This window comes from Leguminivora glycinivorella, chromosome 7, assembly GCF_023078275.1.
Source record: "Leguminivora glycinivorella isolate SPB_JAAS2020 chromosome 7, LegGlyc_1.1, whole genome shotgun sequence".
NCBI lineage: Eukaryota > Metazoa > Arthropoda > Insecta > Lepidoptera > Tortricidae > Leguminivora > Leguminivora glycinivorella.
In genome coordinates, this window is record NC_062977.1 from 3167189 (window position 1) to 3191380 (window position 24192).

The following is a 24192-nucleotide window of genomic DNA, read 5'->3' on the forward strand; positions in this document are numbered from 1 at the left end:
CGACACGAATCGGTTGGCCGGCAAGCGCAAGCGCCAACTGCCAACTTACGGCCAAGTAGCCCTCTACACACATGGCCAAGGGGGTTGGTGGAACTGTTGGCCATGTGTGTACAGCGGCCATAAGGAATTGCACTGAGTTTGTTTGAGTCCATTTAAAAAACGTTGATTTTATTAAAAATGATAGTACTATAACAATCAATCTTTTTGTGTTGTAGAGGAGATGGCAACACACCGGTTCTTTTCAACAACATGTCGGAAAGTGGTTGTGCATAGTGAACTCTTAAAATATTTAATCCTTAGTAAATACTAGTAGATTTCCTTAAATATACCACTTTTGGTTTATAATTAATGATTAGCATTAATGTAATAAGAAACTTTCATAGAAACTAGTAAGTTGGTCCAAGTTTTATCTGAGTCTGTGTGTAGTTCGTGGTTGTTTGTGTTTGTGAGGGTGATGAACAAATGGATGAAGTGAAAATGTGGTAGCGGACGACTGAAGCTTTGAAAGGAGAAAAAGTATCTTAAAATACTAGATTGTTTTTAAAAGGTAACTTTTTCGATATATGATATTTTAAATAACATTTTCTTTCAAATCGCGGGGTAATACAAGCTTATTTGCGCTTTGCAGTGTGGGGCATCTAACAGGAGTTCACTCATTGCATTGTTCGGATTCAGTACATTTTATAGAAGTTCTCTTCTCTCCTGTCTGTTGTCCATCAGGTCACCAGTAGTTCATAAGAATTAATTCATCAGTGCACTTTAAAATAAAATAATAATTTTTCGGATAACGCTAGCTCACAAGATGGCCGACTGTTATTCGTAAGGTACAAAATAAATCATTTCTGTAACGTATCGCTCAGTAATTTTGATTTATTAAGTTAAACAAGCATTAGAAGATTCTTGCTCTTTTACATTTGTTATATTGCTACAGTTCATTCCGTTATGAACGGAGCTAAGGCAAGCCTTTGTTCTTGTTGTTTTCCTTTAAAAAAAATTAAAAAAGTCTTCTATTCAATTTAGATATATTATTAGTACGAACTTAAAATGAATGAGTGCCGTCTTTTATGCAACTGTTGTACTTTTGGATTTGATGATGCAACAGTGTATTTGTGTGTTAAGCATAAATTTGTATGTTTAATGCTGTGCCATGAAATGATTACTTAGGTACACAGTAAATACAGTAATATCATGTTTTAAACATTTCATCGTCTGTCATGCAATCAGAACAATGTTTTCACGAGACAAAGGTTTTCATCTTGTTTATCAGTAGATTTTTTATTAGTTTGCTGCCATTTCATACTCCATTACTTTATGTGTGCATGCTTTAATAATTTCATTTGCCTTCATCTCATCGGCTTCTTAACTTAGCTGTAGTGTAGCAGTTTTACTTGTTTGGTGCTTTTAGATAATGTCTGGTGCGTCTGGTTCAGGGAGTGGAGCGGGACGCGGCCGGGGCTCCAGTGCTGTAGCGGACAACAAAGAAAAAGAAAATAAACCCAATCCTAAAATGTCGAAAGCCCTGGGTACATCGGCAAAGAGGATCCAGAAGGAACTAGCAGAGATCACACTAGACCCCCCTCCAAACTGCAGTGCGGGCCCAAAAGGAGACAATTTGTATGAATGGGTGTCAACTATTCTTGGACCACCTGGATCAGTATATGAAGGAGGTGTTTTCTTCCTTGACATACATTTCTCACCAGAATACCCTTTCAAACCTCCTAAGGTGAGTCTTGCCTGAAACTATCTGCAAAACATAGGTAGAGAGTCTCTGGAAGAGTATTGCATCATATGCATAATTTTTAGGCCACAATTTGACTTCTGATTCTTGTAGTAGGGATCCTAGGCTTTAAGAAATCTCTTGTTGCTGAAATGTGCTGCTGCTGAAGATTCCCTATAAAATGACACTTCCAGAGATGGTCTAAGATATAATTTGAATACTATAAATATTTACCTGGTGTTTACTACAACTCATGAAGATTCAAACATGACTCATTGCTTCTTTAAACCCTAAATTGATATTCATTGGTAAAGAGTCAATCAAATTTTTGATAAATTCTGAGAATTTAAGATTTTATGCAAAACTTGCATAGAACTACTATGGTAACTGTAACAAAACAGTAAACAATACAATTGTTACCTCACTGGGAAATCCTGAGTATCTTAACACAAATCATTGTATTGATGACTTATTTGAATTTGCAGGTGACATTCCGGACTAGGATATACCACTGTAACATCAACAGCCAGGGAGTGATATGCCTGGACATACTCAAGGACAACTGGTCCCCCGCACTCACCATTTCTAAAGTCTTACTATCTATTTGTTCCTTGCTCACTGATTGCAATCCAGGTTAGTAACAGATACACATCTTAGTCCTAGTCTCCTCATAATTATGTGTCTTGCTACTACTGGGAAAATAACTTAATTCTATAACAGTACTTTTTATGTCACCAAAAATTAAGTTTGGTAATTCGATATAGTTTTTTTAGTTAAGCCACCAAAATTTGTGACAAGAAACGTATAATATTATAAAAAAAAGATTATTTTAATTCACTAAAAATCAGGCGAATTTGGTATCAGGACTTTTGTTTTAAATTCGACTACTTTAATTTATGACCTTTATAACACATTAAGAAACCACCTCTTTTTGTGAATGATACTTCGTAGTAACAAAAAGCGAACTAAATAAATTAGTTATGACGCAAGCAATAAAAGGACAAGTGAAGTTATGGTTGTTTTGTACATACATTATGTGTTGAAACACTATTTCTACTGAAACCACCCTAAAAACAAAACGGAAGTTCAATATTTTACTAGCTCGGAATAACATTCACGGACACATAATTTTCTAAGCTAGCTTATTTTGGTTACAACATTTACATAACACCAGTCAATAATTATTACAAGTTTAAATAATGTAACCTTCTCCCATCTAAAGCAAACAAAAAAAAAAGAATACTGCATAAGATAAATGTGTGTGTGTGGATTGAGTGAGCACCTTCCGAAAATAAAAAAAAATATGCTGATCATTTAGTAAAAGTTCTAAAACAATTGTAAAACGAATCTCTGAATTTGTAAAAAGATAAATCAAAAGATACAGCCATTAACATGTGCTCACTCAGTTCTCACAAACTACCAACGAAAACAGTGAATATATTCATTTAACATATAATATTTATATACTAACATTTAGTAAAAAATAGGCCAACCTACCTCTATAAATATTAGATCACCTAGTGACGTATTAAATTTTTTACAAATAGTTTCTTATGCTCACTCAATCCACACACTTTTGAAAAGCCGAATTTTGATAAAAAACATAAGATTTAGACCGCTATTATATGTGTATAGTTTAGTAAAAGTGAAATGGGAATTTGTAAAATACAAAACGAACCACTAACGTGTCAGGTTTTTTTATAATAAATTTTTGTAAGTGCTCACTCAGTCCACACGTTTTGAGAAAGTTAAAAATGTAAATATCTTACGATTTGTAGCACCTAAGACACTCGAAAGTACTTCAACATGTAGTAAAAATTTTTACTAAATATCCACCATCTAATATTTTATATTCGTTGTCTGGTTTTAAAGATATTCAGACATAACTTTTCTCATACAAATGTATCAAGCAGGGTGACCACACTATGTCGGCTCCTGATTTTCCCCACCTTCCCATTGTCATATGTATTGAGATTGGGGAGTTTCGTTCAATTTTGATAATAGTTTACCGGATTTGTAAGTGGGAGCGAGAAAAGAATAACTATTTCTCGCTCCCACTTACAAATCCGGTACGCTCATCTGTTAGCGCGATTAGATTACCAGGTTCTGGTTTCTTACTAGTGAAGTATTATATTCTTTGTTTCTTACCAATTATCATTCATGTCCTTTTTAATGCATGCATGTCGATATGGTTATTATCCTGACGTCGATAAAAAATACACAATACACATCATCACTAGGCCAAGAACATAACCTAAAAACAGTTTGCAGATGGATAATTAATATGGTATTAGTTTAATATTATCAAAATTAAACGAACGAAACTCCCCAATCTCAATATGACAATGGGAAGGTGGGGAAAATCAGGAGCCGACATAGTGTGGTCACCCTACTTGATACATTTGTATGAGAAAAGTTATGTCTGAATATCTTTAAAACTAGACAACGAATATAAAATATTAGATGGTGGATATTTAGTAAAAATTTTTACTAAATGTTGAAGTACTTTCGAGTGTCTTAGGTGCTACAAATCGTAAGATATTTACATTTTTAACTTTCTCAAAACGTGTGGACTGAGTGAGCACTTACAAAAATTTATTATAAAAAAACCTGACACGTTAGTGGTTCGTTTTGTATTTTACAAATTCCCATTTCACTTTTACTAAACTATACACATATAATAGCGGTCTAAATCTTATGTTTTTCATCAAAATTCGGCTTTTCAAAAGTGTGTGGATTGAGTGAGCATAAGAAACTATTTGTAAAAAATTTAATACGTCACTAGGTGATCTAATATTTATAGAGGTAGGTTGGCCTATTTTTTACTAAATGTTAGTATATAAATATTATATGTTAAATGAATATATTCACTGTTTTCGTTGGTAGTTTGTGAGAACTGAGTGAGCACATGTTAATGGCTGTATCTTTTGATTTATCTTTTTACAAATTCAGAGATTCGTTTTACAATTGTTTTAGAACTTTTACTAAATGATCAGCATATTTTTTTTTATTTTCGGAAGGTGCTCACTCAATCCACACACACATAGATAAATCAATATTAGATGTATAATAAACTCAAGTAACTTACTTAAAAAGTAAAAAAAAAATATTCATTGAAAATTAGTTTTGTAAAAATTATGAAATTGCATGTTTATTGAAATTACGATGGTGATAACTTAATAAAAAATAAATAAAAATGATTTATTCATTAACTTCAGAACTTAGCAATATTAATGTTGGTGTCTCTTTTTAAGTATACATTCAAGATACCTGTAGGCCTAGCACATGATGGCCGCGGGAGTATGTCGCCGCGAGATAGATCACACGTCTTCTTCTAACTGTATTAATGACATAAGGACGGGTAGTCTATCTCGCGGCGACATACTCTCGCGGCAGTCATGTGCTAGGCCTACAGTAGGCCTAGCACATGACTGCCGCGTCGTGTCGCGTGAGGGGGTAGGGTATCAGTAACTGATGTGTCAAAAAAACACCACTCTTCCTTACTGGGTTGCTAATTAACAATAACAGACATAAGTTATTAAAAGAAAACAAGAAAAGAACAATTTGATTTGGAAACTAAAATTAAAAATTAATTTGTGTAACAATCTAACTTAAGGGGTGCAAATATCCACAAAATTGTGCATTATTTTAACCCTCGCTTGACGTGATCCCGTGGAGGCGTAGAACTTCCATTTGTGCTGGCAATCCAGTGTGTTCATGCTTAGTGGCATGTCTATAATATTAAATTCTTTAAATGATGAAATTGAGAAGCTTTGAAGCTGCATTACAGACTGATACCGTTTTGGGAGCAGTCTAGCAGCTGTATGATCTACTCGTCATAGTTACTCTGATTCACATTCTAACCTTACCCAAAATATGGCTGTAATACACAAACTTCAACAAAATTTCTTCTGTTCCAGCGGACCCGTTGGTTGGCAGCATTGCGACACAGTATCTGCAGAACCGCGAGGAGCACGACCGCATCGCGCGCCTGTGGACCAAGCGCTACGCGACATGATCGCCCTGCCACGCCCGCTCATACTCAGCCCATACCATTCTGTTCTCAAAATCAACCCTCCACATTAATATAAGCTTAAAATGTTAACAACCCGTTTTGCATAATTATCTGCGTCACGACGCGATTCCTGACTGTAAAGTTCGCAATGTGCGTGTTTCTTATTACGGCTTATCAATTTTTTTTTGCAATTTAATGTGATGTAATAAAAAGCATAAGTGTCCAAAACATGAATGTAGGACTTATTTACTAAATGATCTTTTTTCTGTTAATTGTTTCTTGTGTATGAATACTGAATAATTTTCTTAATGAATTCGTAATTTTAGGTTTTACCAGTGAATTTGAGTCAATTTTCCGCGATAATGCGATGATCTCAGACACTTTGTACTGTTACTGCTTATGTGCTGTCGGACTATTTCTGGACGACTTCTATGTTATAAATTAATAATAAATCGTAGATTATCTCTATAACGATTTTTGATTTCAGGGTATGGATTTACTTGATTTTGTGATATAAAAATGATGAAACACGCCTGGCGTGGCTTAAAACTGGGTCACACCAGATGCCGATAAAACGTGGGTGGAGGCTTGGTACACATACAGAGTGGGGCCTGTAACAAAAGCAAAAAATTAAACTGTAAGCTATTCTCCTTATACTGATCAACATTTGTTCAGCTACTTTTAAAAATAACTTGTATTTTGATTTTTATTACCATTGAAAGTTTTTTCTATGTATTACGAATTCTGTTAAGTCTAAAGTGTGACAGACAACGTCAATGACAACAATAATGGCGTACATTGAAGCTAATATTTGTATGAAAAATAAAAAAATTAAAGACTTCATAATTTTTTAAAGTCACTGAACAAAATGTTGGTCAGTTTAAGAGTATAGCCTACAGTTTAATTTTTTGCTTTTGTTACAGGCCCCACCCTGTATAAGCAGATTGCAGCACGTCGCGTTTGTAATGTATGTAGTGGCTAAGATGGATGGCTGTCTATCATTTGTTAGAAAGTGACAGACATCGTGTCTGTCACGTTCTAACAAATATATACGTACGAAAGTGACGCATGATATGACAAGTGACAAAAACACGAGAATGATACGGCCATAGGAAACTATACCGTCTTATAATTCCGTACATTACGATCGGCTTATGCATTACTGTCTAATTTAAAGCCATAGCAAACTGCATAAGCGTTAGGGTGGATCAAAAAAACACTTTTTTGGAATTAGCAAACCTAATAGTTATCAATCAATGAACCTTAGTCTATGAAGCCTTTGTGCAAAATTTCAGCTTTTTTAATCAACATCTTCAGCCCCCGCATTAGGTTTGAAATTTTGAAAATCTCATACAAACCTGAAAATTCAACTTTCATATTAAAAAAAAAATCGGCTGTATTATGTTAAGTATATGTTATTGATACATATCAATATAAGAAACTACCAAAAATTGCGAAAATAGCATCAAAAATCGCGAAAGTTCGCCTAGTTTTGGTACATTTGCCGAAATAGCCGCTAAAATACCGAAAATTTGCGATTTTTAACGCTATTTTCGCAGCTTTTGGTAGTTTCTTGTAATAATATGTATCAATAATGTATACTGAACATAATACTGCCGAAAGTTTTTTTTAATCTGAAAGTTGAATTTTCAGGTTTGTATGAGATTTTCAAAATTTCAAACCTAATGCGGGGGCTGAAGATGTTGATTAAAAAAGCTGAAATTTTGCACAAAGGCTTCATAGACTAAGGTTCATTGATTGATAACTATTAGGTTTGCTAATTAAGCGTCTGGTGTGAATCAGTCTTTGTTAAAGAGGGCCCCCTCTAGTTAACTATTGTTTTTCTGCACGTAAGTCGATGCATTAACAGACATTGTGCCGTAGTATGCTGTAAAGAGACAATAGTGTGCTGAAGGGGCAGTCCTATAAAAACGAAGAAATGTAGACAACTGATTACTTTAAATCACCCTCATAATTGTGTTGATTTTTGATACAAGGTACAAATAATTGATTTATTGTTAAAATCTCCAGTTACCGATGACCGAAGATCCCCTCTGCCATATTTAACGCGCAATTTTTTTAACATGAGGCCAAATGGACCCATGACAAGTTTGAGTGTATGCTGAGATGAATAATATTCATAACAAATGAATAGAATGGTTAAAAACTACTTGATGTTTCCTAAAATATGTGATGGTCATATTTTAAAGTTGTATTGCCTTAATTTGAGTGACATTTTTGAGTCTTTAGATAGGTTTTTACTTGATTCTATTGTTTTTAAATAGATAGTAAATTTCTTTAAATGAATCCTAAGTTGCGTATTTTAAACTAGATTTCTTTGCGTGCAATGGTTGAGAAAATAGTCACTCGTATTTGAAATATAGTAATCATAATAAAAATTAATTGACTGATGGTCCAGCAATATTTCCAAATTGTAATATAATATGTATTTGAAAGTTAGTTCGCAGGATTGCTGTATCTTGATCGAGCAGTGATTGGACAAGATAGATTGCTTAGTTCTCAAAATAAACATATCAAGCTTTGATCCAATAGTGGGTGATTTGATTACTTTCCTCGCGGCTCTGGTGGGAGAGGTGTCCGCTTCCGAGAGCGCACGCAGATGTGCCAAATCAGTCCAAGCGCATGACCACTTCTCTGTTGTCATTACTCCATGTATTTTTTCTAACATATTCCGTTTAGCGTGTAAACAATTATTAGAAATAAGTTATTCTACTATTTAGATAATGTGTAATGTATGTCTTAACCATAGTTCTAATTAAAATTAGCTGTGTAATGATTTTAGTGGGAGTATGTCGCGCGTATATGAATGTATTGACGATCCCGTATGGAATGGAAGACATTCGTTATTTTTGATGAAATCGGTGATAACATGGTGTAACTGGTGCTGTGAGGTTCACATGCTTGCGACATACAATAGATAATCGAATACTGGGACGGTATTCAAGACTGGATATTTTTGTCAATGTGATTTTTTAATTATTTTGTACTATGACTATGTTGCTTGCAATCGACAGCTGTATTTAACGCGACTGAGGTTCCTCTGGATCGATTCACGTCGGACCCTTGTAACCATCCTCTGTTACAATTTGTATCATGGTATAAAATAGAAAAAAATAAAATTGTGTGTAACTAGAACACCGATAGCTGTTTTATTAATTCGGACTTCTTGAATAAAAGTACTGTGTAGATGAAAGAGGATTTTATTATAAACGTACCTGGATACACATCTAGATATGACAATCATCTAATTTATATTCGAATTACAATATTACACTTGCATATGTGTGCACCAATTCTACTAGAATCTAAGTAAGAAGTAAAGATTACATCGAATCGAAAAGATTAAAAACGTCGCGACATGAGACGAATAGTTTTTCTTGGAATTTGGTGTAAACCCTTTGATAAATCAGTCTTCTACGCTGAGCACACATTGTCTTGTGAACGTTACGAGTGCGGGGTGCTAGTCACGCGACACAAACACATTTTTAGCCTTAAATTTATACAAACATCAATACAATCAAATAATCATTGAAATAGACTATCCGCTGGTTACGGATTATGTACTTTCAAGAGATCTTACATTATTGTACTCTTAATAAATAGAACCTTTATGAAATAAAACTATGGCAATAAAACAACATTAAAAAAATAATTACATACATATACAGACAACTTAAATTAACCTTTGAAAACGAGAATCACAATGATTGTTAAGATATTTGAGAGACCGTACTTATTCGAATTATAAAATTGTACAAAAAGAGTGGAAAAATCGTATATTTGAAAGGTCTCGTACTGGTAACGTGGGTATAATAGTGAAGCTGATTTAGACGGTCTCGTACTGACTGCGGATGGAGCGAGCGAGGCAGCAAGCGAAGATCACGCCTAGCAGCTGAAAATAAAAGAAAGCATTTTAGTTTGTCTTCAAAACGTGTTCTTAGAATAATGTAGGCAAGTGTACAACTGTTGAAGTTGTAGTTAGCTTAATGCATCATGATTCATGATGAGCAGACATTTTGTGGCGTTAACTTAACGGCAAAATCTTGGAATGCGTTCAGCTATGCATTTACGCAAATTCCAGTCCTCCACTCTGGTAGAAAGCCGTCGGAGTGAACGTCTACCTACTCTATCTTAGGCCGATAGTCCACTATCATGTTTATCATAGAAATATGATCATATGTCTGTATGCCTCCCTTTTTCTCCAACGAAAAGAAAAAGGACGGCATGTTACGATCATATTTCTATGATATGACAGTGGACTATCGGCCTAAGAAACGACGGGCTGTGAGTATATATACTGCAACATTACGTACCGGCACAGAATATATAATAGTACAAGTACAGAAGGCCCACTGCTTTGATGTTCACGAAATGCCGCCTTTTTAAATGCCTACAAAATTTAAACATAGAAACCAGCCGCACGTGCGCAGTGTCGGACTATAGGGTTGCCTATGGATTAAAACGAATTAATACTCAGATAAAATGTTATACTATTATATTCAAGTCTTGGCTACTTTCAAAGTATAATACAGTATTTATATAATATTTTTGTTTTAGTCCGAACACACAAGCCTTATTGAACTTTTCTGTGGGGCTTAATCAATAGTAGATCTCTGTACTCGTAAGATTGTGCTATTTTATTCATAATGTCTATTTAACTAAGCATTATTAGCCATTCCACACGGACATCGCATTGCAAGCCTTAAGAAAACTCGCGACGTAAAGTAACAATCGAAAGTGCGTTCTGTGAGCACGCGCGTCACCCCTGATTAGGCCGCGAACTCGCGGCCGCCAGCATGTACTTGTAGCGCGGCGATAGAATCGCGAAGTGAGCCGCCCCTGGTACCGGTACAAAAGCAATGCCCAGCCCCACTCCAACAATCAGGTAAACAATAAATATAAATAAATAAATATTGGGGACACCTTACACAGATCAACTTAGCCCCAAACTAAGCAAAGCTTGCACTATGGGTGCTAAGCGACGATATACATACTTAAATAGATAAATACATACTTATATACATAGAAAACATCCAAATATCTGTGTTCATCACACAAATAAATGCCCTTACCGGGATTCGAACCCAGGATCGCGCAGGCAGCAGGGTCACTACCGACTGAGCCAGACCGGTCGTCCTGACGACAATGTCAGCCGAGTCCGTGTTGCAAGCATCAGGGCCCCAGAGATGTAGTATTTACACTATAACATTACGTACCGGTACAAAAGCAATGCCCAGTCCCACTCCACCAATCAGGTAAGCGTTGTCCTTAAAGATGTCCAGCATCTTGGGCAGGCAGCCGTTGGAGTGGATGTCTGTGGAGTCCATGTTGCAGGCGGCCGCGGCGCCGTCGGTGACCTCGCGCGCGGAGCAGCACGAGTCGGGCACGGGCAGGGTGTTGTTGGACCAGTCCTTGGGGCCGAACACGCCGCAGCAGACAAGCTGGGGAGTGGAGATTTTTATTAGTGGACGTAAGTAGTCTAAAAAATTAAATAAACGGTACCCGCGGTGCAAATGTTAGTTTATACGTCAAACTTCGTTAAAATTACTTTTTAACGCGTTTATGCTTAAGATACTCCCTGTTATTACAGAAAATAAGGACGTGTTCCGATAGATTTGTATCTTTAGCCATTACATTTTGTTGCTTACTGTCCTACGAATGGAATTTTGATACGAACTTAGTAAAATTTTAATTCCAAATAACACGCTCCTACGTATCCCCCCGTTCCTTTGGCCATCTGCTCTGAGTGAAGAGAACAATAAAAGAGATCATATTCTGATGATACCTATTCTTATAGCAAAAGGCGTGTGTCGGGGCTATTTTTGCTACAATATCTTTACAGTGGCCATTAACTTCTTTCCTAGAAATCTACATGCTACATTTTGAACCAACTCTTACAAAGTCCACCGTATAACACATACACGCAGTCCAGTATATATTTATATGTTATCTCGGAACAAAGTGGATTATGTTATTGTTGTGGTGCAATTCGCGGAACGCCGCGACCACACGTAATTGCCCCGGCAGTACATTAACTTTGTTATCTGACTTTGTATCTGTTTGCTTTTTCAGGTTGTAGGGATATTTTGTTTTTCTACTTATACGCTTTCAATAGCTGGCAAATGAAACGCATTCATCGATGAGGATGAGACTGCTTACCTACTTATATCTGTCTAACTACATTAGTTTGGAAATAGGTTAATAACAAGTTATTTGCTTATTTATACAATGCGAATGAGACATTCATAGTTTATCGTCGCGTTTGCTATTATATAGATACCTATGTAGTGTATTCAATTCATTGATAAGCTAGAAATGCATATATGAACACTTACGACACCGCGCATCGTTATATTCTTGCAAATACAGAATGAGGTAAATAAAACATAAATCAATGTGTTTTGCATATTGTTGCTGCATGGTTGCACGAACATCTGTTACTTTGCGTTTTTCAATTGCACGTTTTCATGATTTTATGTGTACAGCGTCTACTTAGCTGGGACTTGGGACTGACTGAGCGTTGTGAGGAGTCTTTAAAAATGTACTTACGCAACTTATCTAAAAAGATCGTGATGCTGTATCAAGCAATGCTCGGGCCGCATTACTTACGGAAAGTTTGCCGCGATTCAGAAGTGAGAAATATCGTATACTTATTGGGTCCCTGGCTTTCTATTCGTGGTACGTACATGGGTCCAGGCCGATCGGACATCAATTCACGTCCTAGTGGCTGGCGTACCCCCTAAAGGACCTTCATTCAGGTGGCGCATGATCGTTAATGTAAAGCCTGGCGTCCAATAACGGCTCAGCCACGACATTGGGCTAAGCGCGACAGCGGTGAGCGGCGGCCATACATTGGAGCGAGACACAGCGATGGGACTTTTCATTCGCACGTATGGCTGCCGCTAACCGCTGACGCGCTTAGACCAATGTCGTGGCTGGGCCGTAAGGCGGAATTAAGCCGCGTCGAATCGAGTTCTCATACATTTGAATGCGATTCGACGCGTCGCCAATGGACGCAGTCTCATAAGAAATGCAGAAAGCGAATTATCGGGCGATCCTAGTGCACGCCAGGCCTGAGTGCACGCACATATTCGGCGTGCAGCAAAGCGTGCGGCGTGCATGTCAAACAATGGAATCTCAAACGAGAGTCCTGAGTAGACGCTTTATTGTATAGATGATAGATGATATGCACGCTCGTCCGCCCCACTGAACGCTCCAAACCGAGCGTCCACTCAGGCCTTACGGCTCAGCCACGACCTTGGTCTAAGCGCGACAGCGGTGAGCGGCGGCCATACATTGGAGCGAGACACAGCGATGGGACTTTTCATGGCTGCGGCTCACCGCTGTCGCGCTTAGACCAATGTCGTGGCTGAGCCGTTAGAGGCAGCGGTCTTGAAGAGGCCGGACTGTTGAGACACCTGTGTCGTAAGATCCTGTTAGGAACTCACGTCAGTCTGCATGATATCCGAGCGTCCACTCAGGCCTTACGGCTCAGCCACGACCTTGGTCTAAGCGCGACAGCGGTGAGCGGCGGCCATACATTGGAGCGAGACACAGCGATGGGACTTTTCATGGCTGCGGCTCACCGCTGTCGTGCTTAGACCAATGTTGTGGCTGAGCCGTTAGAGGCAGCGGTCTTGAAGAGGCCGGACTGTTGAGACACCCGTATCATAAGATCCTGTTAGGAACTCACGTCAGTCTGCATGATGTCCCAGCTGCGCTGCACGTCCTTGTTGGTGGGGTACTCCTTGAGGCTCTCGTTGAGATGGCGCACGACGGACTGCTCCAGGTTGGCGTGGTTAGCGTAGCCGGCGATGCCGACGGCCAACTCGGCGATGAAGGTCACCAGGAGAAGCACCGCAAACTGGAGAATAAATAAGAAATGATCAGTCTTTTTCTTCCTAGGGTTATCCTGATATTTTTGAGCCCGAGATCCGTATTGGCAAAAAAGATAAGGGCCAGTTAATAAACCAATTTTAGAGGCATTTTTATAAAGAATTTTGAGTTTTGTTGGAATTTTAGGTGACTATGTAATGCCGTGGGGTCTGCTTTGGCAAATAAAATCAGTTTCATATAAATAAACTTGGCTATTAGGCTCCCTGAGCAGAAAGCACAGCATTTATTCTCATTAGGCAAGTCGCAAATAAAAAAATGCCTCATGTCATCAATGTAATTTTCTATGTGGTTTCGGCTACGCAGCATGCTTGACATGCAAAACCAAATGCACATGAATATTTGCGTAAATCGAGTATACACGTGTCTGTTGCTACAATAAGATTAACACTTGTATACACAATTTTACGTTAAATGACGTAAAATATAAAATGCGGCGGTTACATTACTTTTATTACACACGCAAACAAAAGAGCTATAACAAAGACCGTTACTATTGTCACGATAATATGTTCAGACAATAACTAACTGATAATTTGATAAACTAATCCGTAACGATAAACTGTGACTACGTGGTGACTACTGTTAACGGGTAATTAAATTAAAGGCCGGGATAATTCAATAAGTTATTTCCTGTGCAAACATCAAAATGAAAAACCTTTGTAAAATTTGTTGCTTCATCAAAGGTAGAGACTATTTATTCGTCATGTCTTCGAGACATTAGGTACGGCGTCCCCCAAGGGAGTATTTTAGGTCCCCTTTTATTTATAATATATATCAATGACCTCCCGCGAGTAACAACGCATCCAACAATTTTATTTGCAGATGACAGTACAATTATTTTCTCTGATAGTCCACCAGATACTATAGAATCTGATATCAATACAACTTTAGAGTCCACTATCGAATGGCTTGACAGAAATAACCTTCATATTAACCTGGCCAAAACATATATAATGAATTTTAAACAGAGATGTAAAAATCTATTGGTTCCAGTAGCAAAATTTAACAACTACATAATCTCAGAAACGGACCATACAAAATTTCTCGGTTTAACATTAGACAATAATCTTTCCTGGAAACTTCAAACCGAAAATGTCTGCAAAAAGTTGAGCCAATATTCGTACACTTTGTTTATGCTGCGTAAAATAGTGAATCAATCAACAGCTTTGACAGCTTATCATGCATACGTTTCCTCAACGCTCAGATATGGCGTTATTTTTTGGGAAACTCTACTAATCGTGAACTCGTATTTCGAGCACAGAAAAGGTGTTTACGATCTTTGTGCGGACTACAATATTTAGAACCATGTAAACCCTTCTTTACTGATTTGAAAATTCTTACATTTCCTTGCCTATACATATTCGAAATCGCTTTATTTGTTAAAAGTAATCCACACCTCTTCAAATATTTCTCTAGTGAGAGACGATGTGATAAAGTGATAGGTATGCCATCAAAGACCAAATTACTTTCAAAAAGTATTATAGGAATGGCACCAAAAATTTTCAACAAATTACCAAAGACAATTCGAGGTAAAGAGGGTCTGAATGAATTTAAACAAGCTTTGAAAATGTACCTGATAGAAAAAGCCTACTATTCGATCAATGAATTTATTAATGAATGTAATGAATGATTGCACAATCTTATGTCTCTATTGTTATTATTATTTTATTTTCAATTTAAATACTGTTATTGCTTGACATGATTATATAAAGTTACTTTTGATATTTCCAATTTGTTTATTAGTCAGTTTAGTTTAATTTTATGCATGTAAATGTGTTTAGCATAAGTATTTTTTATATCGTACGCCGAAAGGCACACCATGGTCGGACTTATAATGTAAACTGACACCTATTGTAATGTATGTAACCCATGATGACGAAATAAATGAATTGAATTGAATTGAATCATAAAAATGGATTTTTGTACATATTGTGGTCAGATTAAGATTTTGCTTTACCAAACCTGAGCGGAGTACCTAAGTGAAGAATTGTCTACTGCTATGTGTAATTTTATGGCTATGGCCGAAATTAGACAGATCCTGAATCAGTTATTTTCAGCCATTGTTAATCTTACTTCGTTGGTTATTTTGATTTAAAGGAGGTGTATACTTGTATAAATAAATAAAATATAAATAAAAATAAATGTTGGGTTGGGGGACACCTTACACAGATCAACCTAGCCCCAAACTAAGCAAAGCTTGTACTATGGGTGCTAGGCGTTGATATACTTACTTATATAGATACTTATAAATACAAACTTACCCATACTAATATTATAAATGGCAAAGTGTGTGTGTCTGTTTGTTTGTCCGTCTTTCACGGCAAAACGGAGCGACGAATTGACGTGATTTTTTTAGGTAGAGATAGTTGAAGGGATGGAGAGTGACATAGGCTACTTTTTGTCTCTTTCTAACGCGAGCGAAGCCGCGGACAAAAGCTAGTATACATATAAAACATCCATGACTCAGGAACAAATATCTGTGTTCATCACACAACTAAATGCCCTTACCGGGATTTAAACCCGGGACCGCGGCTTAGCAGGCAGGGTCACTACGCGCTAGGCCAGACCGGTCGTCAAACCAACACAACGTCATGTATAACCAACACTTTCTGACCCTGAAGAAAAATATGCCGGCTTAGCACTACGTTATGTTACTTTATGTTACTAACACTATGATCCACGTTGGTCTTAAATAAATGATTTATTATATTATTATTATTCCTCTTTATTTCTTTCAAATCTTAGGCTAGGCTATTTATAATACGAATATAAAAGTAAAATACAAAACCACTTACAAAACAATAAAAAAATATAAACATATTATAAAAAACCTAACCTAGGGTGCCGCCAGCAGCGGGGCAGGGCCCAAGCTGCCGGTGGTTAGGGCTGCAGAGAGAGGAACCGTCGAACTATCCGCGCTGTGTCCAAGATCACTGCCTTCTGCATCTGGCCCTTGATCCAGCCACCTAGCGAGTCTCTTAAGATGTTGGTCGAGACTCTTCGCTATATTATTATTATTATTAGCAGAAGTGACAATGTTGACGCTACGTAGCGATCGAAACACATTCTGGCTCTGTCGCGCCAGCGCCACTACAGAAAAGCTATTAGTGTCGTTGGCTAGGTGCACTGTTCATCGCCTCATTCATTATCAGACATTTCTTTATAGTTAATAGCTATAGGGTCTGTCTGACTGTCACATTGTCGCTAAAGTGCCGCTTAATTTCTAGGTAGTTATTCTGGGTCAGCAGCCAATTCCTTTGTTATTTTTGCCGAATGATGTCACTCGGATCGCGTTATAAATACGAGGAAATCCTACGATAACACATATTAGAGGGAAATGACCGCGTATTTATATCGTATTTCTTTCGTTGCCTCAGCTAATGTTTGTTCTAGATGCACGTTATCTTTTAGTTAGGACTGGGGAGTTTATCTCTCAGGATTTAAATTTCTTTATAGTAGTAGATATTTGTGAATTATGTTAGGCTGTAGATTCATCAAAAACATCTTTATAGGAAGAATTAGAGAAAGAAACAAAAAATCTTTGGATTTCCCTTTCCTAAAAAGAGCGTTCATGACTTAAATTATTAAATAAAGGAAAGACCCGTCGTGTCGTATCAGGGAGTCAAAGTGAAGGCAGACGACCGGCACAAATAGAAGTTGCTTCACAGACAAGAGTCCAACCCTCAAATGAATGATGTAGTAGACAGAATGCTTTCAAGTTGCAGCGATTAATTTATTAGTAGACAAGCTAAGGCCCGCTAAGCTTATAGGATCTTCTTTTTATTTTTTTAAATCAAGGTTAAAGCTTGATTTATTGTTGCAGTCTATGGGTGCTATCCGAACACAGTTGACGATACACAGCTCCAGTTATTTTTTCTAAATATCAGCGCAAATTTCCTTTCATGCCCTCTTAACGAGCCTAAATAGCCTGGTATTGGCTATTTTAAACGAGCACTATTACTGATTAAGTTAATGCAATTAAAATGATATGACCTTATATTAGCGCCACTTTCGAAAGCGACAACGCTCTAAAATCCCAACCGGTTTTTTGATATAACAAACATCTATTTTTAATACAGTTTTTTCGTTTAAAGTGCAAGCCTTTTATCCGTCATTTCCTCGTTCAGATTTAATTAAACTAGACAAGTATAATGACGAATGGACGTAAATGGGAGAGGAAGCGTCCGTTTAACGTGAAGTCACAGAGTAAAGGTCGCTCTGAGCGCGGTCAATTGGTCGCAAGATGCTGCGATGATTCTTGCGCTAATGACTGGACTGGACTATTGTAAATTAGTAAGTGTGGTCCAGTCCAGTGAACTACATACCAAAACGATGTGATTCAGTTTCAGTTACATTTACCTAACAATGGTTGCTTTTCGGTGAAGGAAAACATCGTGAGGAAACCGGACTAATTCCAATAAGGTCTAGTTTACCCTTCGGGTTGGAAGGTCAGATGGCAGTCACTTTCGTAAAAAGTAGTTCCTACTCCAAATCTTGGGATTAGTTGTCAAAGCGGACCCTAGGCTCCCTGAGCCGTGGCAAATGCCGGGATAACGCAAGGAGGATGATGAGGATGATGACGGGGAGTAAATGCAAGCATGTCATAAAATCATGCCTATCACCTTAGAAATATTAATAAATCTAAGCCTATCACGGATTATGAATTTCGAAAAAAATCGCTGCACTCTGTAGGATCTGAGTGATATAGTATTATGAGATTTATGAGTAAGTACTTATATTAGTACATTAGTAATATGAGTACCTATATAATTTTGGTGGAGAAAAGTGAGGTGACTCTTTAATTGGTTCTCCCATATTGACTTGAGACATTTTCTCTTCTTTGAAGCGATCATTTGGTGAAGTGGAACTATTGGTAAAGACCATAAAATGATGGTACTGTCTTGAGTAGCTTAAAGATCACTTTAAGTACACCGTGTGTGTATGTAGTTATCTGTAGCCGAACGCAAGTACTACCTACTTCAAAATTGATTTTCAAATTTTGTAGGTGTTTTAAGGTACCATTTCACATTGCAATGATTTAAAAATTGAATTATTTCTCAATTGTTTGTGCTCCATTGTGAAACATAAAAACCAAGCTAGACAGCTAGGTACATAAACAGTTAGGTAGATAGCTTGGTCATGCACTCCCGATAACATTCGTTATCTTGTATGGCGCACTTGAACACTGTTATTGGTCCTCCAACCACGACTCATTAGTCATGTGCGTTAACTATGGAAATTTGAGTCATTTTGAACGGTTACCTAGATATTAGATACGACTAACATTTGAAGAGGGTATCTTATTCAGGTTGACTGTCGTTGGGCTTTCGAGTACCTACTTAAGTAATGAATGATGAATCGGGACTCCCAACATACATAACGTTTGTATTATAACCTAACCATAAAATTAAAATTTTGAAAAAACCCCCGACCGCGACATAGTAGACCGATTTTCATGAAACATGGCTAAGAACACTCCCGACTAACTCGACTTTCAGGCAAAAAAAAACTAAATCGGTTCATCCGTTCGGGAGCTATGATGCCACAGACAGACGCACACAGACAGACAGACAGACACGTCAACGTCAAACTTATAACACTCCGTCGTTTTTGCGTCGGGGGTTAAAAATGGAGGAGTTTAACAACTGTAGGTATTTACACAAACAAACGTCTAATTCGCAAAGCGTAAACTTTTAACATTAAAACGCAGCATTTTCCTCTTCAGTGCATATAAAATTGGTTTGACACACCATGATTTGGCATTGGTTTATGACACTTTCAATTTGTGCAGCATATTTGTAATCCGTATAACAGAGAGATAAAGTTTAAAATCGGTCAGTTAAAAGCGTGTCATCCTCAGACCTTCAGCCACGGTTCATTAAAGACCAAACGTCAACCGCAAGGACATTCATGTTAGTGAGTTGAAACCACAGATATAATAGCATGATATCAACACGCGCAAGACACTCGATATATATCTGAGTGGTATACAATAGCTCACCTCGGACACTGGCGATCAAATATATGAAAGAGGCGCGTTCCTATGCACATAGTCTAAGCTCGTGTAGGTGAACGCGTACCATGCTTGTATGAGTGAAATATGACAGGTCGACTGTTCGTGTTTTTGACAGGCGGTAACTGTGAGGTAACCGAGAGGGGGTGAGCGGCACTTTCAGCGGGGAGCGGGAGTAGCCATACTGTACGATAGTACTCTTTATTATACTGTGACAATAGACTACCATCAAGACTTCGCTTTGTGTTATAAAGCATTACCGCGTGAGCGTTCTTACGTTTTTAGACATTACTACTAATTGTGACGTTATCTGGGTAAAGGGACCTTATTGTCGATGGCGCTTACGTCCCGCGGTGTCGTATTTGAACGGATACGAACATCGCTCATAACGCCGTAAGCCCCATCGACAATAAGGTATCTTTACCCAGATAACGTCACCTATTACTAGCGAAGTAGCGACCTGCCCTGGCTTCGCAAGGGGAGCACAAAAATGGATACAGACAAACGTTCGTATTTGTCATGCTAGTTCAGTCAATGTCAGTACATATTGTACTGAGACTGACTGAAATAGCATGACACGTTCGTACGTTTCCTTAACAATAAGAAGGCAACTCTTTTCGCACTACATCTGTACATTGTGTTATATCTTTTCAAATGGCGCAAAAATTATAGGTGAAAACCACATGAAAACGCAATTTTAACTATAAAACTCCCGTGAGACTCACACATATTTAAAAATATTTTAAGCGGGTTACTCACGTATTAAGTCGATATAGCGTTCGACATGTTTCGATCCAATTTTCGAGGATCTTTCTCAAGAGTAGCGACCCCGCCTTTACATGTCGAGATCGCGACATGTAAATGCATGGCTATATCGACTTAATACGTGAGTAACCCGCTTAAAATATTTTTAAATACGCATGAAAACGCGTTTAGTATTGTGTTTATTGCGAACATACAAAAGACAGACACGACGGGACACTATTTTTATATAAGGTGATTTAGTGATACCTTAGTAATGAGTTGATGACTCGTATGTTGCATGTAACAATTGAGGAGTGTCTTTTCAAAAGGGCTTATTTCCACTTTGAACTTTTTTTGGGAAATCGAGAAAAACATAATTCCACGGTATTGATTTTGAAATTAATATTTAATTTGCAAAATTGTAATATTGTAAGTTGACGTTAATGCTACGATTAGATCAAACGTAACATGTGTACCTAAATCAATATTTAATTACCATAATATGTTTTTGAGAATTAAGCACTTTTGATGCGAACTTTTGGGAATTAAGCCCTTTTGTTGTGGCCTTGTAGCGTAAATGTTATTATTTTAAAATAGTTTTATTTTATTTTTGGATTTTGTATTAAGTTAGTTGATATCAATGTTGTTGTACTACATACATTGGTTTATCCACATAAATAATCATTACACATTCTTCAAAATTTGTTCTAAACTTTGATGTTACTCTTTTTTTTAAAGGTCAAGGCGAGACTTTTTGAGCTATAATTTCAAAACAACACGTAATTTTCTATACTAAGAAAAACTGCATTCATAGTTTAAAAAAAAGATAAAATGGAAATAAGCCCTTTTGAAAAGACACTCCTCAATTGTAACATGTAATATCTCTGTTCGTATGCTACATGTATCATGTATAGGGATCTTTGTTAGTTGGCTACCCGTACCACTTGTTTGTGAAACGATGCCAAGCGAGGGTAAACAAACCGTGTTTACTGTCTGATAAAGAAAATAGATATCGTTTCACCTTTTTCGTACTTTGGCAGATTTGGGTCGTTGTCGTTCTCTGTTAGTCAGAGGGCGATTGAAATGCGAGCTGGCAAGCACGGTCGCGTAATAAACGATATAACGTCAGGCCGTCCTTTACGCACTATTTGTAAATGTGACAGGGACGCACTGATGCGTGTGTAGTGTGCTACGCCCTTTGTGACAATAAGGGATTGAAATGTGCATGTAAGCAGTTAAGAGTTTTGGTTCAAAACTTTTTTAAGTAACACTTTACCAGCAAAAGAAGGTATGAGACAGTTTTCCCTTCAATTATCACTGCTACTGCTGATCTTTAGACTTTCTAACCAGAAACTTCTCTAATTAAATAGTTAACAAAGATATAACATTTTTAAAGTTTGAGACACTAGAAATGGAGTTCAAGGTACTGCACTTCAAAGTAGATATTTAAATTTCATTTTAATAATCCGTTTAAACAAACATCGGGCTTCGCTTGAACGCGATAAAGCATATAAAAACATCATATTTCCCTACAAAATTGATATTATTGATAACAATGACCAAGTTTGCCAATACAAATAAGTACAGTCTACCAATTTTAATCCTAGGCCACTGTAGAACCTTTTCACAGTCAACGTCAAAAGTGACTTCTATGGTCAAATAATATACGGTGTCAATAAGACAGGGTCCTATAGAGTAGCCTATGGTTCAAATTGGTTGACCGTACAATGCAGAGTTAACTTGGTCCTTTATTTAAATGTAGAATACGTGTATTCCGTCTTTACGTGCGGAAAATCCCCGTTCCCGAGATAGCTATGTTGTAAAATTAGTCATGCTTTGTGACATTCTGAGATCTTTTTGTATTGTGTTAATTCTATGTGACTTTGTTTAGTCACAGTCAGGCATTAATTACAGTAATCAAGTTATCGGCTTAGCCGTATCGAGTTACGGTCTGTTAAAGTTTACAAAATGTTGTGTGGCTCATTATTGGAGATATTTGTAGGTATTTGTTATATTAAGCCATAGATTTATGATAAAACCTGCACCTACATTTATAATATTAATAAATCTCTGTGCAAATTGTCCATAAAACTGACTGATAGTCTATTTCATACATGATACAATAAATGATACTCGTCCAAGTAATTACAATATAAAGATGACATTTTTATTTATTTATCATATATCATTGCTCTATTTTAAGTTTAGTGAGAATATGTGTATTTTCATATTTAAGTGAGGAAAATCCCGCAATATTATTCTGAAAATAACACGGAAACCAGTATGATCCATTAAAATAATTTGGATAACTTTATTATAAACTCACCGTAACAATCATGCAGTGGTTCTCGTTAAAGGCACCGCAGCATCCCAGGAAGGCCACAATGAAGATCACAACTCCAACAATTATCTGAACCACCGGAGCCGAGGACCAGAAATGACCGTCGGTGAAGTCAATGTACGGAGACAGGCGCATCTCCGCCTTGATGCCCACTATGAAGATGATCAGCCCGGTGATCTGAAATAAAAATACACATCAACAATGTTTGAAACTAAATGTATTAGCAAAAAGATACATTTAGTCCAGTAATACATAATAAATTATCTAAGTTGAATAGGTATTTAAATTTAAAATATCAATAACAATGTCCTTTTTTGTCTGTGCCATCTCACTTTTAATTTAATAAAACATGTCGCTATAGGACTACAAGATACACCAGTTATTTGACACATTAAAAGAGTTGCACGAAAATATGCAGGTAGGTTTCTTTTTAACAAGGCAAAATTATTTATGAAATTGCATTATTAGAATATTGTGAGAAGGGTGAATAACTGTTGCACAAGAGAAGAAATTATGCCAATTAAAAATAATTATATTGATAAACTAAATCAAATTGGAGATGGTAAAACTAAATCACAGAATGACCTTGAAAAAGATGAAATAATGTTGTCATGTTATACCTAAGTTAACTTTCGAGTTTGTAAGTAAAATTATGTGCAACATGACTAAGAAACAACCAGTTAACATTATGCAATCATTAACGACTTTAATGAGTCATTTTAGTTACATATTGCACCTTGCACCCCAGCTTATTTTTTTTGTAAGTAATGGAAGGTAGAAAAACTATTTAATTTTTGTAGATACATATTAAATGTAATGGACATGCAATTTCTCTGTGATCATTCTACAAAACGATAGTTCTATAATGTTGAAATACTGTCGAGAAAAACAAGAAAACGGCTATTGAAAAGCACTTACCGCAAACAGAAGGTTAAATGCTATAAGCAGGTATTTAACACACGACATCCCCATTCCGAGAGCCATTTTTAAATCTGGAGGTTTCCAAGTACAAAATCACTGCCTGAAATCAAAATAACAGCTATTACACAGTAATTACGCGTTTAACATAAGTGCGAAGTTAAAACATCGATTTACTTTGACAATGGGGTAGGCTTCAAGAGTATGAAACTTGATATAATTTCTTAAGAAATGACTGAACAAGTTTTAAATTGAATGTGTGCTATTTATTAAAAAATAATCTTACCGCCAAATAATGAACAATGAGATAAAATTATTGATAAAACAACAATGACGAATCCACGGAGCGTTCACCAGCCACAGCAAGCAAACATGCGAATGCAAGTGTTGCTAGACTTCACCCGTTAACCCTGTGCTGTCTCAGCTGTCAGATCATTCGCAGAAAGTAGCATCGAGTATTGAGCGATGTCACAATTTTAGTTTTATAAAATAGACTGAAACAACGAGAATAATGATATTTCTATTTT

General features: G+C 36.9%; 2 protein-coding genes across 5 annotated transcripts; one reads left to right on the forward strand and one right to left on the reverse strand.

Moving 5' to 3' along the window:
• The first annotated feature begins 237 nt into the window (after positions 1-237).
• On the forward strand, positions 238-6200 carry LOC125228325 (ubiquitin-conjugating enzyme E2-24 kDa). Of its 4 annotated transcripts, none has more exons than XM_048132840.1 (4): positions 238-547; positions 1406-1723; positions 2203-2350; positions 5638-6200. In XM_048132840.1, exons 2-4 carry the CDS (start codon positions 1409-1411, stop codon positions 5733-5735), a joined length of 561 nt encoding a protein of 186 aa, XP_047988797.1. In that variant the 5' UTR covers positions 238-547; positions 1406-1408; the 3' UTR covers positions 5736-6200. The 4 variants fall into 4 exon arrangements, with proteins under 4 accessions (XP_047988797.1, XP_047988799.1, XP_047988800.1 ...); XM_048132842.1 differs by having other exon boundaries at positions 238-389; positions 1431-1723; XM_048132843.1 differs by having other exon boundaries at positions 239-547; positions 1431-1723.
• A 2737-nt stretch (positions 6201-8937) lies between these two features.
• Positions 8938-24095, reverse strand: LOC125228324 (CD63 antigen-like). Its single transcript, XM_048132839.1, has 6 exons — positions 23952-24095; positions 23666-23768; positions 22733-22924; positions 13447-13617; positions 10970-11194; positions 8938-9645 (listed from the first exon to the last, which is right to left on the reverse strand). The coding sequence occupies exons 2-6, from the start codon at positions 23729-23731 to the stop codon at positions 9580-9582; spliced, it is 720 nt and encodes a 239-aa protein (XP_047988796.1). The 5' UTR covers positions 23732-23768; positions 23952-24095; the 3' UTR covers positions 8938-9579.
• Between the last annotated feature and the right edge of the window lie 97 nt (positions 24096-24192).

Bases quoted from the DNA above. Each gene is read 5' to 3' on its own strand.
- LOC125228324 (XM_048132839.1), bottom strand. From the start codon at position 23,731: ATGGCTCTCGGAATGGGGATGTCGTGTGTTAAATACCTGCTTATAGCA. The intron at 22,925-23,665 runs GTAAGTGCTTTT...TTTTTATTTCAG, and splicing joins CATTTAACCTTCTGTTTGCG to ATCACCGGGCTGATCATCTT. The intron at 11,195-13,446 runs GTGAGTTCCTAA...TCCACTCCCCAG, and splicing joins GGGACATCATGCAGACTGAC to CTTGTCTGCTGCGGCGTGTT.
- LOC125228325 (XM_048132840.1), top strand. From the start codon at position 1,409: ATGTCTGGTGCGTCTGGTTCAGGGAGTGGAGCGGGACGCGGCCGGGGC. The intron at 1,724-2,202 runs GTGAGTCTTGCC...TTGAATTTGCAG, and splicing joins ACCCTTTCAAACCTCCTAAG to GTGACATTCCGGACTAGGAT. The intron at 2,351-5,637 runs GTTAGTAACAGA...CTTCTGTTCCAG, and splicing joins GCTCACTGATTGCAATCCAG to CGGACCCGTTGGTTGGCAGC.